The following is a 15,359-nucleotide window of genomic DNA, read 5'->3' on the forward strand; positions in this document are numbered from 1 at the left end:
ACGCCCAAGCGGGTTCTTACCAGAATCAGCCAGCAGGTTGAAGGAGATGCCACTGTACAGAAATAGGTCATCTTGGAGCTTATCTTCATAGTTGAGGTCATTTGGTTCAAAGTCCTCCAGGTTCTTTTGCCCCTGGTCCCTGGCTCTCTGGTCCCTCTCAATGCTCTGCAGAAGGTTGAGAAAAGCCAAGGCAGTTACCATACATAGTTCATGAGATGTCTGATGCAAGGCATTTGTCTCTGCTCCATCACCATTGACTTTTCACCCCTTGGGGAGAAAGCCAGCCCTTCTGACGGGCCAGGAACAAGGAAGACTCCCAAGGACAGCATTCCCACCAGCCACATGGGAATGTCCCTGTCTTCCCTGCTCAGCCATTTCACAGCTTCTGGTGCTTTGCAGCCAGCCATTCTCCACAGGTGAGCCATTGATGTTCTACTAGAAAGACATCTGGTATGGCCAGTTTAGCCAGCACACATGGCACCAAAATGAGAGAGGATGGGCATCAGGCAGTTAGAGAGCTCTTCAATGGCTGCTCCCGGCAGCTCCCCAAAGAAAGCACCATGACTGTGGTGCTACAGTCTCATGTTCTTGTCACCCATAACCCTGTCCTCACCCCAGAACAATGCCAAGATGGCTCCACAGCTTAGGACCTCCCACACGGCAGTGAAGATGGATCAGACATACTAGCACCGCACCTCTGAGCTGCCACGGCAGCCACCTACCTCCTGCGTTTTGGATTCGAGGGTGCAGATGTAGAGCCAGAGCAAGGCCTGTGCTTTGTCATCCAGCAGCTGCTCCCTGTTCTCCGCACTCACAGGTACAGACTCCAGCAGATGCAGTGCCTCCTGTACCGACTCCAGGGAGGAGCTACAGGAGATGAGAGAGGCTAAGCCCAACTGATAGCAGCTCACTCCCAATTACCTCACAGATTGTGAGACACCACCTTCCCCATTTTACAGGGGGGAAATGGGCCCAGGTAAGCAATTCAATGACAGAGCTGGGTACGGACTCCAGGTCTCCCATATTCCAGTCCCTTCTTGCCGCTTATGTCTCCAAAATGGACTGGTGAATTCAGTCCCCAGGGCTGTCTGGCACTATGAGATTACGACCAGGGAAGAGAAGTCATGTGAGACCAAAACCCAGAGAGAGAGAGTTCACACCAGGGACAGTCTAACAGCCTTGAAGCTTTAGCACCTATAGTCTTCTCCAGCAGTGGTTCTCAAAGTGTGGTCTGCAGCCCACTACTGGGCCATGACTGCCTTGCAGGTAGGGCAGGGCTCGGGGATCGCACCCTCCCCACTTGCTGCAGGGGTTCCCCACCCCTGCCATAACTAAAGATATGGTTAAAACCTTCAGTTTTGGACAGTTTTTAAATATAAAAATAAGGGGGTGCATATTTTAAAAATATAAAAGATCTAAATATACGTTCTCCTTGTTACCGCTGTGTGTTTAGGTTTTTACGACCCAGAAGCCTAATATGAATAATTTAGCATTTAAGGTATTTAAAGATAAGTAAATGCATTTTGTCATCATGAATGGCTGGTGATCCACCGACAGGTCTCTGTGAATGGGGTGAGCCTCAGCTAAGAAGTCTGAGAAGTTTTGTGGGCCTGTCCCATGAAAGCTCATCATCGAATAAATCACTTTGTTGGTCTTTAAAGTGCTACATTTCTGCTGGTTTGGTTTGTAAGTCTGAAGTGTTCGAGAGGAACTCCAGGAATGCCCCATAGGGCAGGTGGAACAGGAAACTCCCAGATGGGAGGCACAATAGAAGACACAACCCTGCCATTCTGTAGCTCTCCAGTAGGAATCGCTGGTGTAATAGAGCCTTCTCCCGCCCTGCCCGCACCCAGAGCAATCCCCAGGATGTCAATTTGTAAGGGACTGCAGACCCGGAAAGAATGTTTGTTAAGACACAAGCAAGGTCCCTAAGGGGCCATATGTTTTCAGTACTGCTGGGGACCCTATGTGACTGCCTCCTGGGGCAGGGCAGCCAGTCAGAACTGCTGCAGGAAGCAGGCAGCACAGGCACAAAAGATGTGAGGCCCACCCCAGGCTCCCTCCCAGGAGGCACATAACAACCAGACTGGGTCAGCCCAAAGGTCCATCTAGCCCAGTATCTTGTCTTCTAACAGTGGCCAATACTGGGAGAGTGAACAGAATAAGTGATTTTTCCCATCACTCATTTCCAGCCTCTGACAACGAAAGGCTAGGGACATCGTTCCTACCCATTGTGGCTAATACGTTTCCATGGACCTATCTAGTTCTTTTTAAACTCTGTTGGAGCAGTGGTCTTCACAACATCCTCTCGCAAGGAGTTCCACTGGTTGACTGTGTTCTGCATGAAGAAATATTTCCTTTTGTCTGCTAGTTTTAAACCTGTTGCTAATTAAGGTCCTTTGGTGACCCCTAGTTCTTGTGTTATGAGAACAAGTTATTAACTTTTCTTTACTCACTTTCTCCATACCTGCCATGATTTTATAGACCCACTTAATCTCCTCTTTTCTAAACTAAGAAAGTTCCAGTTCTTTAAATCTCTCTTCATATGGCACCTGTTCTAAACCCCTGATCATTTTGGTTGCCCACTTACCAGTCTGTCTGCTCCGTGTAGTTGTGATAACACAGCACCTGGGCCAGCTCCACCAGGTTCACCGCCCGCTCGTGCTCTCTGCCCTTCTCGTCCGAGCAGAGCTCCAGAAGGTCACAGATCACATTGAAGCGCTCCTGCCCCGTGTCGGCCCGCGTAGCCTTGTAGGCCTTCAGTTCTTCAGAGAGCACAGACATCAGGGTCCCTGTATCCAGGCCACGGCCCTCCAAGGCATCCTTCAGAGTCCTGCAGGAAACATGGTCAGAGAAGAGGAGCGCTACAAGGTGGGCTACTGACGATAGCTGCAAGGGCTCCTGACAGTGCACAGCTATGGGCAGGGTTATGGCACAGATGCAGCTTTCAGTCAAGGTAGTATTTCTTCTGACAAGGGGCAGATTGTTCTTTGGGCATTTCAGTAGCTTTGATCCTTAGATACCCAACCATGTCTATGCTACGTAAGTGACCAGGTTGTGTGAGCAACAGCAGATCTGTGTTGGGGCACTGGGAGAAGCACCCCTCCATTTTACAGCTGGAGAAACTCAGGCAGAGTGCAGCGTGGCCACAAGCTGAGTGGCCAAACCAGGCAAGACTCCAGGAAACCCAGCTCCCAGTCCCACACTCCAACAATGATTTCAGCCCCGCTCTTACTTTAGTCTCAGGTCTTCATCCCCGTTTTTCGTTGCATCCATTTTGACTCTAGCCCAGAGCAAGACTGGCTCTGCCATCTGCTCCTTGATCTTGCCATGCAGTGCAGCCAACCAGAGCGTCACAGATTCAAGGCCCTTCTCATACCAGCCCAGCCTCCTGTAGCTTTCTACCTGCAGTTTAAAACACCTGTGCAACTGCAGAGAGAGATACACACACAATGGAGCAATTTGTAACAGGACAGATGAGATAATTCACTCCTATTTAATCCCTCCAAGGGATATTACTGGCAAAAATTTCTCCATTTCCTGGGCCCTGGAAGACCAAGCCCCACATTGCTGCCCTGCATTCAGGTTGGGAGCTAGTCAGGACTCCCCTGAGTGCCTTACATCTCCTGACACTTCGGACCTGAACATGTGGCCCTCATGGAAGCCTGGTCCCCATAAGCCTGAGGCTCAGATTCATGGCTCCATTACCACAGACCCCAAACTCCCAGAAAGCTACCCAGAATCCTAGACTGCTACTCACCCTTTCTGGAGGCATCTGGGGATATTTATGGGCCTCTGCCATCCCCAGCCTCCTGCAGAAGATCTCAGTCAGTGAGCTGGCCTCCACATAGAGCTTCTGGTTGTAGAAACCATAGGCCAGCTTGAATGCACAACAGGCTGGATAGCAAAGAAAAACAGGACTATTACAGGCTGCCTAACTGGGATATTACAGTACTCTCACTCTGCCCTGTGAAGCATAGGGCCACTCTCTCTCCTTCTGAAAGCCTTGTTACCATTTCCCTTGCAATGGAATCTGCCTGCTCAGTCTCCAGGAGCCATGGAAGCAGTGGCAAACAGCTTGTAGGGAGAGATCGAGATTGTCTGGTAGAGCATCAAGGATCTCACTGACCTAGCACCAGCCATGCACAGTCACAGAGACACAGCTACTCCATCAAGGAAAGCATATCATGGAGGCACCACATTTGGTCTCAAAATGTTTGCTGCAGGCACCTCCTGTTAGACAGCTAAGGTTGCAAGCTCCCCACAACCAGCTCCCTCAGAAGAAAGCATCCGTCAGAGGAATAAACACGGGCAGGATGAGACTGAACAGTCAGTACCAGACAATGCATCCAAGTGTTCTGATACCAGTGCCATTCCACTGACTTCAGCAGAACTGCTGGAGATTCGCAGGGCAGACCCAGGTCCCAGGAGCTGAGTTAAGGTAAGATGCCACCCCCTCGACTGCAAGGGCAGACGGCTTTTCAACAGCCTCACATCACCATTCTGGGGACCTTCTCCCTCTAATTTTGTGACTTGCAGCATGCAAGGAATACAGATTCCTCCCAGGGATACCAGATGCCATTAAGACTCCCCACTTCCATCTTAGGGTGGGCCTTGGAAGGTCTCCAGGCTGCAGTCTCTGCTCTTTCACCCTCTTTGGGCCACATAGTGCTCAGTCATTTCCCTGCAGTGCAGATTTAAAAATGATCAGTGGGAAGAATCTGATGCAGAAATGGGCCAAGCACTGCCGGGGACGGCATGGGAGGAGGGGGTGATAGGAACACTACAGTTGGTAGCAAAACTGAGGCGGGAGGAGATGGTAACAGCTCGCAGGGGTTAGGGAGAGAAGTTTCTTTAGGGTCTCATCAGAAGAGACCCTGCAGTGGAGTCATTGCTCTCTAGTAGCAGTGATTACCAGGACAAGCAGGGGCCAAGAGGCAAGACTTTGGAGAGACTTGGGGCAAGGGAAAGGAGCAGCCATGCCTTGAAAGATGCTCTTGTTTGAGCCACATGGAAGTGGCAGGACTGCAATGCTACAATCCTGTCCAGCAGTATAGGTTACTCCGGGAAGGATTCTGTAATCCGAAGAACCCAGCCCATCTGGTCACAAGCCAAGCCTGTTCCAGCTGCTACAGTTGAGAGCTTTTGCTGTAGGAGATGGAGCACCAGTGCCATAACAATGTTTCCCTGCCTAGAAGGGAGAGGTTTCCATGAGACCTGGCGGAGGGATCTTCGCAAGGGAAGTGGTCAGTTTCCCTCCCTGCCAGCCCAGTGGCACGTCGCATATTTGTGGTGTGTTAGTGAATGTTGCATTTTTCTTTTCCCATGCCAATTTTTGTTCTGCTTTCTGAGTAAAGGATCAGATCATCTTGCAAAGCACCAAAGAGCAGTTATATATTGGAGAGGTCACTCCCCTCTGCTCCTGCCCACAACAGACAGCAACCCTTGTAACTCATGCTGGGGCAGGACCGTGCCTGGAGGCTCAGGGACTGACCTGTGACATCGAGGTACTCCACCTGGTCCTTTTCAGAGATCCCCTCTAGTGCATCAAGCAGCCAGGTAATGATACTTTGACAAGCGCTCACCAGCTGCTTCAGTCCAGTTGACCCTGCCTCCTGTGGAAAGCCAGAGGTTGGAGATGCAGCAAGAGTGATAGATCATTTGAGCAGTCACATAGAAGAGAGACAATTAGGGATTAAGAGGACAAAAAAAGAAAAGCATTCGTCCACAGACGTGGAGCCTTTGTTCTTAGCATAGCTAGCAGACAGAGGAACAACCCCACAGCTGGAGCTGCTATAGCACTAACCAGCAATAGAGGGCTGTCTGATACCTGATTTACCTTGGCAAAGCACAGTCTGACCCCCACATGCAATGCACCAGGTGCTGGGTCCTCAAAATACTGGATGAATAAGGAGGATACTGTCCCTTTTTTTGGATATCCTGTCATTCCGCTAACTACATTGCCTGTAATGGTTAAACCCGGGAAGAATGGGTCCTTGAGTCTCCACGAAGCGTTGACAGAGAGCCAATGAAAACAGAGTGAGTTCAACTGAAAAACCCAGCATCCTCCTGGGGCAGCCTTTGTGTGAGCAGACATGAGCTGAGAGATGGACTGAGCCAGGAACCAGGCATGGATTTGTGAGCAAAATCCATGCCTGGGGAAGGATTAACCCTTGAAACAGATAAGTGAGTAGAACAGGGAATTTAACTGGCCATGATCAGGTTATTTTCTTCATTTTGGGTTTGCTGGATTCCTCCGTATAGAGCCTGTGCGCTACTACGCCACCCCATTACTAACTTTAACACACAGAATTACTTCCCTGGGAGTCAGTTAATCTAAGGGGAAAGGGGGTTCCCAGTTTCCCTGCAATATTTAGCAACCAAATAATCTTTCCCAAGTAGGTCTTTAGTTTGTTAATCAAATCACCTTTTTAAGACCAAGATTTAATCCCGGTATCCTAGAAGGCAGAAGGTTCTGCCTGCATGTGTCTAAAATTGCAAGGAAAATTCAGGAAGTTGGTCGTTTTCTGGCTCTCACTAGAGGGAGAGTTAAAGAGCTTGATGGAAACCCACAGAAAAAAAGTTCAAGTATGTCTTCATGGGCTCTCCAAGATTTTTTTGGATTTGGTGGTGGCAGTGTACCAGCCAAGGTCAGAGAACCTGCAAGCCTGAGGTGCTTAAGCAGAAGCCTTTAGTGGCTGAGTATTTTTAAAGTCTCTGGTGAGCCCCCACCTTCTACACTCCAAGTGTCAGAGAGGGGAGCAGCCTTGAGAACACTGGTTAAGGTCTCACATCGCACAGGTGAGGGATACTGCAAGCTAGCCTTTCTTAACACTTTTCACCTGCAGATTTCATAGCACCTCACAAAGGTCAGGATCTCTATTTTGCATCTGGGAAAAACTGAAGCACAGGGAGGCAGAGTAAGCTGCCGAAGGTCACCCAGCAAAGCAGTGACTGTCAGGAGCTGAACTGATGTCTCCTGCATCGAAGTCCACTGCCCTAGCCAGCAGGGCACTTGAATAGTGTAACCCAGAGATGATGGCTTAGTTTTACAGGAGGTCAAAGGCAGATTAAGGGCAGGTCTACACCAAGAGGTAATGTCAGTCTAAGGTGCACAACTCCAGCTATGTGAATAGCATAGCTAAAGTCAACATACCTTAGGCAGAGTTGCCACTGGGTCTCCACTGTGTAGAAGTTAATAGTAATAAACACATCTCAAAGCTGGAAGGAACCTCAGGAGGTCATCAAGTCCAGTCCCCTGCCCTCTTAGCAGGATCAAACACCATCCCTGACAGGTTTGTTTGGGGGGTAGGGGGTGGCTTTTTTTTTGTTTTTGTTTTTTTTTTTTTAAATAAATCATTTGCCCCAGATCCCTAAATCCCTGAGGAAGGGATTGAGCTCACAACCCTGAGTTTAGCAGGCCCACACTCAAACAACTGAACTATCCCTCCAATTAACATGGCTGATTGGCAAAACGCTCCTGTTGACTTTACTTACACTTCTTCCAGTGCAGTATCAAAGTCAATGAGAATGATCAGCAGTCGGTTTAGCAGATCTTCACTAAACCTACTAAATCAACACCTTCTCTCTCTCCTTCCTTCTACACCCCAACCTCCAAGGGAAGTAGTGCCATCATGATGGACGCTAATCTCCCAGTAAGTGTAGACCTGCCCTCAGGAACAGAATCCAGATTTCCCAACACTAACCACTTGACCACACTTCCTTTATTTGGGTGGAGCAGAAGACAACTGGCAAGACGGCACCCTACTGTAATCAATGCAGTTTATGCTAATAGCAGCCTGCAGGTATCATGGCTCATAGAAGCCATCTCCAGTTGGCCATTCAGTGATGCACCATATCACGTTCAGACCAGTTTAATCAGAGACCTTCTAACCAAGTAAGGCTGCATATGGCATCAATCACATTGTGCAGGCTCATCCGGCCTACCTCAGAACAACCTCAGAGCATGGGGGAGCATTGCCCTTACAGCTCTCAGCACCCTGCTGAGCCCGGATCTCAGTGAATCAGCTCCCACATGGGAATCCAGTGTCCTCAGACTGGGACTAGCCCAGCAATAAGAAGCTTAATTTCTTTTGCGCCCACAGTTCTTGGGGATCTCCCTTATGCATTCCCAGCCCCGAGTGGTGCACACTCTTCCATGTGCTGCCAGTACCTGGGAACCCAGAAAGGCATCGTATGCCACTGTTGTGCAGAGCTGCAAGCTGTGATAGTGCAACTGTTTCAGGGCTTGCTGCGGCTTCGTGTTGTCTGGAGGAATCTGAAAAGAGAAAGGGAAAATGCAGCAGCCAGATCAGCATGGAGAGCTCACATTGCCATCCCCAAGGAGCATCTGCAGCAGCTCAACACAACAGGATCGGGTTCTACGGAACCAATGACGGTTGCGCTGTCTTTTATTTGGCAAAGGAGCTACCAAATAGCAGCAATCGGCTCATATATTGATACAGGGTCATCCCACTTACCTGTGATGCATCCATATTAATCCTCTGACAGATACAGGACAGCTTGCATTTGTCAGCCGACCCCCTTTATCAGGGGGAGATGCACTTGTTCACCCTAGTGGGGTCTATTTTGGAAGGGCACATGACTCCCAGAGGACAGACCTACTTTGCAACTGGAGGGGACTAATTTCCATCTTAGGGAGACAGACCCATGCTAGCTTGGATTGAGCTAGCATGCTAAAGTCACCAGTGTTGCTGCAGCATGGGCAGCAGCTGACATTAGCAGCTCACGTATGTACTGAGGGTCTCAGAAAGGTTTGTGTGGAGGCTGCAAAGAGGCAGCTACACTGTTATTTTTAGAGCACTAGTTCAATCAAAGCTAGCGCAAGTATGTCAGCCGGAGCTCAGAATTAAACCCTGGGCTGCAGAGAGAGTGCCTCCCTTCAGCAGTGCTCATGGAAAGCTGGCATACTGCCGAAGTGGCATCGCCACCTTAGGCGATTCCTCACCCTAATACCTGGGGCTTGAAAGATCCCAGCCATCAATGGAGCTGATCCTTTGCTGCACTGCTGGGGAAACCCTGGCACAACCCTGTGTGTCTCAGGCCATATGCCCCCCACCCTCCTCCAAAGGAGGTGCCTGAACGCCAAGCTTTACTCACACTATCCAGCAGCCGACAGAGAAGCTGAGTGTAACCTTCCATAAAACTGCAAAGGGCAAGAATGTCCTCCAGGCTGAACAGCTGCCGGTCACTCTTCGTCACGTACCCATTTAGGGAGGAGACAATGAACTGACAGCTTTCACCCAGCACCCTGGGCAGGGGCTCAGGAACTTGAGTTACACAGCTCAGAGCTGCAGCAGCTCGGGAGAGAGGCAGCCTTGCTTGACTCTCACCCAGTGTTAACACCTGGTTCAGCTGGACTCCGGCACGCAGGAGACCCAGAGCAGCACCAAAGCCCCTCCTGAAGTCACCAGCTCCTTCTAGGTAGCCCTGGGCTTCATCTAGTGCTTCTTGGCCTGCCCCAAAACAACTGCTTTTGCAGAGACGCCGGCATCGCTCCAAGGTGAGCTCGAACAGGCACAGGGACTGCTGCAGGGCCAAGGGCTCCGTCGCACTCCTTCCACCCACCAGAGCTGTGATAAGGTGGCAAGCAAACTGCTTGCTGACAAAGCAAGCGTCTTCTTTGCTCGGGGGGTTCCTCTGGGCCTCAAACATCACAGCAGCCGCTGCGGCCTGACGAGCAGCTTGAGAGGTAAAGAAAGGTGGCTCCAGGGGCAGCTGGGCAGAGCAGTCTTCCTCCAGGAAGACCAAAAAGCGCACAGCCTGCAGGCGGCCTGAAAGCACTGCCCTGCTTTCTCCTGGGGCAGATTTAGCAAGGGCATCGGCACCTTTCCATAGCAGACTAAAACTGCTCTTGGCAATCGCCTCAAAATCTTCAGCAGGCACCTCTGGGGGCCGGCGCCTTGCCAGGTTGGCATACAGCAGATCAGCAAACCTCAAGCAGGCATCATAGGGTCCCTGAGTAGCAATGGTCTTCAGCAGGTGGTAGAGGATTTTCTCCAGGTAAAGGGGAACACTCTGGAACCCAGCTGCTCTATACCCATCACTTGCCAGCTCAGCCAGGTCCAAGAGGCTTAGAAAGTGTGCTTGACACCTCCTTCCAAGTCCCAGCCAGTGGATACAGGCCCGTAGGATTTTATCACATGCCGTGCTCTGCCAGGAGAGCTTGCTCATTTTATCTGGGTCATCTGGGGCACAGGCAAGACTTTCCTGAAAGGAAACACGATGGTTAGTGCAACTGAAATGCAGCTTTGGTAGGAGGCTCTCAGAGCATTTTCACAACAGATCTCATAACCCACTCCCAGGACAGCATTGGTCTGTTGTTCAGATGGAGTGATTGGTGCACAGGAGTTAAAAAAGCTTCTCTTGAGAAGTTACACGGAGTCAGCGGTGGAACAGGGGATCTCACCCAGTCCCACGCTGTGATTCCTAAATACTGCTATAGCTAGGAACAGCGGCACATAGACGCCAGCATTGCTCCAAGGTGAGCTCAAACAGGCCCAGGGACCACTGCAGGGACAAGGGCTCTGTTGCACTCCTTCCACCCAGCAGGGCTGCCATCAGATGGCAAGCAAACTGCTCGCTCACAAAGTGAGCGTCATCTTTGCTCCGGTGGGTCAATGCCAGAATTCTCCCTGCCCACACTTCCCATTAACAGCAACGAAGGGTCCTGTGGCACCTTATAGACTAAAAAGTTTTGAGCATGAGCTCATGCTCAAAACTTTTCTGTTAGTCTATAAGGTGCCACAGGACCCTTCGTTGCTGTTACAGATCCAGACTAACACGGCTACCCCTCCGATACTTCCCATTAAGGGACTGATCCAGAGAACCGCTCCCACAAACATGTTTCAGAGATCTGTGTTCTCACCTTCAGCTCCAACAGCAGCTTTGCCGCATCTTCCCCACTGCTGGTTCGTGCCAGAAAATCGGTTCCTTTTAGGCACTTCATCCTGCCTCCGGCCTGTAGAACACCGACAGAAATGATTGGACAGCATTCTCTGGCCTGCGGCGTGCAGGCTGGACTACAGGATCTAGAGGGGCTCCCTGGCCTTGCACTCTGTGAGCTACTTAATTGTGTAAATGCAAGTCTGTGACATGGCTTATTGCACAGAAAACCCCTCCAAGTGTCCTATGCTGGTATTACATGGATCAGTACAACACATCTGTGATGGGGTTCAGGGGTCCCCCTGCACTGCACCCCATCTGCTGGCAGGATTGACTCTCACTCAGCAGGTACAACAGAAGGTTTATTAGGCAACAGATGCCCAGTTTCTCACAGAAGCGACAGCACAGCAGCCAGAGACAGTCCTTCCAACCCGTCCTGGGGAGAAGACCCCAAGGGGTGCCCCTCTGGGGTGTAGTTTTCCCCCTCCTCCAGCTGGCTGCCTTCCAGCTCCTCTTTCCCCAGCTTCCTAACTGCCGCCCCCGATTCAAAACTCAGCTCAGCTCCTCCCTCCTCTTTGTTCAGGGCAGAGGTGTTACCTGCCAGTTGTAGCCCCAGGGTCATCCTTAGCCACTGGGAGCTGCTGCTTGCCTCAGACATCCAGCCTGACTCACACATGCACTCCCCCCACTCCATCACAACATCCAACCAGTACGCTGCACACCAAGGTTCTTGTCCTCCGCTACCCTTCCCCATCCTCCCACAGCACAATAAATAAGAAGCCAGAAGATGCTTATCTCACTAGGCAGTTTCATTAACTCTGCCAAGTACCATCCTGCTCCCCAGACTCTGCTCTCATCCCAGTCTCCTTGAGGTCGACTTAAAGTCAGCCCAGGGACATCTTTTAACTAGCCCTAGGGAACTCACCAACAGACTGGTTACCCCCATGCTCCAGCAAAATCCTGCCTGTGCCTGAACTGCCTGCAGAGAGCTTCCCCTAGCAGAGTAGGCATGCCAGCCCCCTGGGGGGAGCAGCCACCCTGTACACCCTCTTCCTGGGAGGGGGGGGGTCTTCCTCACCCCACACCTCCCCCCAAACCACCATCCACTCAGACCCTCCCTTCCACAGCCCCCTGAGAGCCACTGAGCACGCTCCCAAAGGCCCCCCCACCCTTCCCCTAGCTGCCAGGCTCCACCCACCACCTATCCCTGATACCCCCAAATCCATACACTCCAGGCACTCTCCCAAGGCCCCTCACAGTACCCCCCCTTGCCTCATCCACAAAACCCCTCCCAGGCCTCCTCATCCATCCCTTCCCCAGCCTTCAGCCTGCTGCTTCCTTACTACGCTCACCTCCTTCCCCACACCCATTTGGCCCCCTCCTCCCTTCTTGGCCCCTCCCCCAGTCCCTATGAGCCCCCCCCCTCCCTTCTTGGCCCCTCCCCCAGTCCCTATGAGCCCCCCCCTCCCTTCTTGGCCCCTCCCCCAGTCCCTATGAGCCCCCCCTCCCTTCTTGGCCCCTCCCCCAGTCCCTATGAGCCCCCCCCTTCCTTCTTGGCCCCCCCCAGTCCCTATTAGCTTCCCCCTCCCCATTAACCCCACTCCTCCCTTCTTGCCCCCCCCGCTCCCACTAGCCCCGCCCCTCCCAGCGTCCGCATCCCCCCTGCTGGCCCAGCCACTCACCTCAGCCCCTGAGGGGTAACAGCCACAACACCCGGTACTCGTGCCCTCGCGCCCGGGCCGGTTCAAATCTCCGCCGCAGCCAATCAGCAGCCCGCGGCACTCCGGCCCCGCCCCTTCCTCTCCCGCTGCATGCTGGGGATTGTAGTTGCGGGCCGCTCCGGCTGCGCCGCTGGGATGGGAAGGGGAAGTTGGGCATCCCTTGCGAGTGTGCGCCCTGTGCGAAGTAGCCATCCCGCCAGCCCGAGCATGCAAACTCGCGTGCACCAGGCAGCTGGAGTGTGCCAGCTCGAGCTCACTACTGTGCACGCCCCTTGATTGTGCAAGCTCTGGGACCCGCCGCTGTGCACACCTGAGTGTGCCAGGTGTATTCCCCTCCACCCAAGTTTGGGATAGGAGGTGCAGGGAGTGGTCCAGGTTTAATGCCTAGCACTGAGGTTTCACGGTTTGTTTCTCCTGCGAGCTGAGTTTATTGTCCATATGGGGGTTCCAGGCATCCCTCCCTTCCGTCCCCAAACACTCCCTGCCGGCTAATTCCCCCCAGCCTCAGTTCAGAGGCTCCTGCTCTCCAGTCTCCCACCCTATGCCCTGTATGTCCCCCATTTCCCCTTCCCCCAGTGCTATGTGCTCTGCAACCTAAAGCCCTCCTCTGTGAGCACCGTGTCACTATCATCCTGCACCCCACCTCCCTTTGCAGGATATCTGTACACCCCCACTCCCTCCTCCATCACATTCCTCCCTCCCCTGATCCCACTGGATTTGGGACGTATTCAAAAAAAGGGCAAGATTTTTTTTCTTTTAAATAAATAAAAATAAAAGTGTAGATAAGCCCTCAGGTTCACTCGTCAGCCTGAAAAGGCCATTTTCTGTGCTGTTTGCGGGAATCTTTCATGCAGCAGAGAGCACACATATTTTCAAAGACAAAGTGAGAGTGTAAAACCACCACAATTACCAGGGAGAAGTAAGGATTGATATGGAATCCCCGTGTGTTGCCATCTTTGCCAGAAGCTGGGAATGGGTGACAGGGGAAGGATCACTTGATAACTTATTCTGTTTTCCTGCTGAAGCACCTGGCACTGGGCACATTCAGAAAACAGGATATAGGCCACAGGTTGAGAACCACTAAATCTTTGGTCTGACCAAGCAGGGTTGTCCTTATGTTTGGTTCACAGTTTACCACCAGCCTCACAATATTCATCACAGAAATGTCTACACTGAAGTGTACAATGGGAATAAAAGCAGATGCCTTGATTGTCAAAAGCACTGCGTACCCAGGTGCTACTGCAAAGGGGAAGGATAAGTTTTGCAGGACTGTACAGAACACCTGGCTCTCTTAGCACCAGGAAGTGAAGGTGACTTGGTCACACTAAGTACAGTACAGAACTAAACAGAGCTACAAAAGTGTCAAGTAGGTTGGATGCTAAAACAACCTATTTTAATAATTCAGGGGTGTCCTCTTATAAAGATAGTAGCTGCTTTGCAACCCTGCCAGATCCCGTGTTGCACACTCACAATACAAAGCAAGTTTCAAGCCCAACAATTACAGAGTCTGAAAATCTGACCTAGTGTGCAGATGAAAAACATGAAATGTTTTTTAAAATTTCAAGATTTTTTTAAGCCAATTAGGTTTTTTGGAATCCTAAAATCATGATTTTTGAATGCTTGGGATCACCACCACTGAAAGCTTCAGGTGCAAATCAGCATAGTTCCACTGATGTCCGGGAAGATATGCTGATATATAATGGTGAGGATCTGGCCCAGTGTTCCTTGTAAACTGAGGGCTTGGGCAGCCATCCAGGAGAGATTCCAGTGCCACCCAGATGATCATCGGCATACCCACAGCATGTGTTTCTACTGGTGGTTCACATGAGATGACTTAGTGCACATAACAAAATTTATTCCACATGTGGATGGAAAAAATGAGAGGGAACGCATCTGGCACGTTCTCCCTTGAGATGTCTAGCATATTCCCCCTCAGTCAGCTCTTTTCCAAGCACAGCAACTTCAGTCGTTTAAAACTGTCTTTCTGTGCAATCTGCTCCATCCCCCTCATCATTTTGTTGCCCTTCTCTGTACCTTTTTTCTCTGTACCTCTCACAGCAGTTCTCAAACCGTGGGGCGGGAGCCCAAAGTAGGTTGGAACTAGGGATCTAAAGTCCCCCTGAATTGGTTAATTGGTTTTACACTCTACAAATCCAAGACTACAGTCCCCTTTAATCACAGCAAGAGTTTCCCAACCAGCGTGCTATGCCCTTAAGGCAAGTTTCTGTAATCAGTTCCTGACCCTATTTCAGCTTACTTACAAAGGAAGTTTAACTGGGGGGGCCCTGGCCAGTGCTCCTTGTAAACTGTGCACTTTTGCGTGTGGCTGCTCAGGAGAGATTCAAATGCCGCCCAGCTAATTAGCAGAGCGCTCCCAGCTAGGGCTTTTTGTTTCTACTGGTGGACACATTTCCATGTGCCTCGGTGCACATAAAAACTTATTCTGCACTTGAATGGAAAAAAAACGTGCACCTGGATGAAAAAGATCAGAGGGAACATTGGTCCTGGCAACTCTCTCTCTGCCCATGTCTCCAGCACACCACCGCACCCCTGTTTAGGTGGCCACACCTATCACCCTGCAAAAGTCTATTTGCATCAGCACATTCTATGAATAGCTGGGCAGCCATTCCAAACTAAGACAGCATGGGGTAGCGTGTGCAGAGGAGGACAAAGAACAGCACCAACAGCACATGGAGTAATGCACTTGGCAATGAAGAAGACTGACTAAACTAG

The 15,359-nt window shown here is 51.1% G+C and overlaps 1 protein-coding gene across 1 annotated transcript in view; it reads right to left on the reverse strand.

Annotated features, from left to right (window-relative positions):
- The window catches only part of ESPL1 (extra spindle pole bodies like 1, separase), a 30,940-nt gene extending 19,971 nt beyond the window's left edge, over nucleotides 1-10,969 (reverse strand). Inside the window, exons 1-9 of the mRNA XM_074979590.1 lie at nucleotides 10,889-10,969; nucleotides 9,121-10,230; nucleotides 8,174-8,278; nucleotides 5,495-5,615; nucleotides 3,761-3,897; nucleotides 3,236-3,429; nucleotides 2,591-2,833; nucleotides 723-867; nucleotides 21-165 (exon numbers count right to left, since the gene is read on the reverse strand). Of these exons, the coding sequence (XP_074835691.1) occupies nucleotides 21-165; nucleotides 723-867; nucleotides 2,591-2,833; nucleotides 3,236-3,429; nucleotides 3,761-3,897; nucleotides 5,495-5,615; nucleotides 8,174-8,278; nucleotides 9,121-10,230; nucleotides 10,889-10,969 (2,281 nt within the window). The remainder of the gene's footprint in view (nucleotides 1-20; nucleotides 166-722; nucleotides 868-2,590; nucleotides 2,834-3,235; nucleotides 3,430-3,760; nucleotides 3,898-5,494; nucleotides 5,616-8,173; nucleotides 8,279-9,120; nucleotides 10,231-10,888) is intronic.
- Between the last annotated feature and the right edge of the window lie 4,390 nt (nucleotides 10,970-15,359).

Source organism: Carettochelys insculpta, chromosome 29 (assembly GCF_033958435.1).
Source record: "Carettochelys insculpta isolate YL-2023 chromosome 29, ASM3395843v1, whole genome shotgun sequence".
In the NCBI taxonomy this organism is placed as follows: domain Eukaryota; kingdom Metazoa; phylum Chordata; order Testudines; family Carettochelyidae; genus Carettochelys; species Carettochelys insculpta.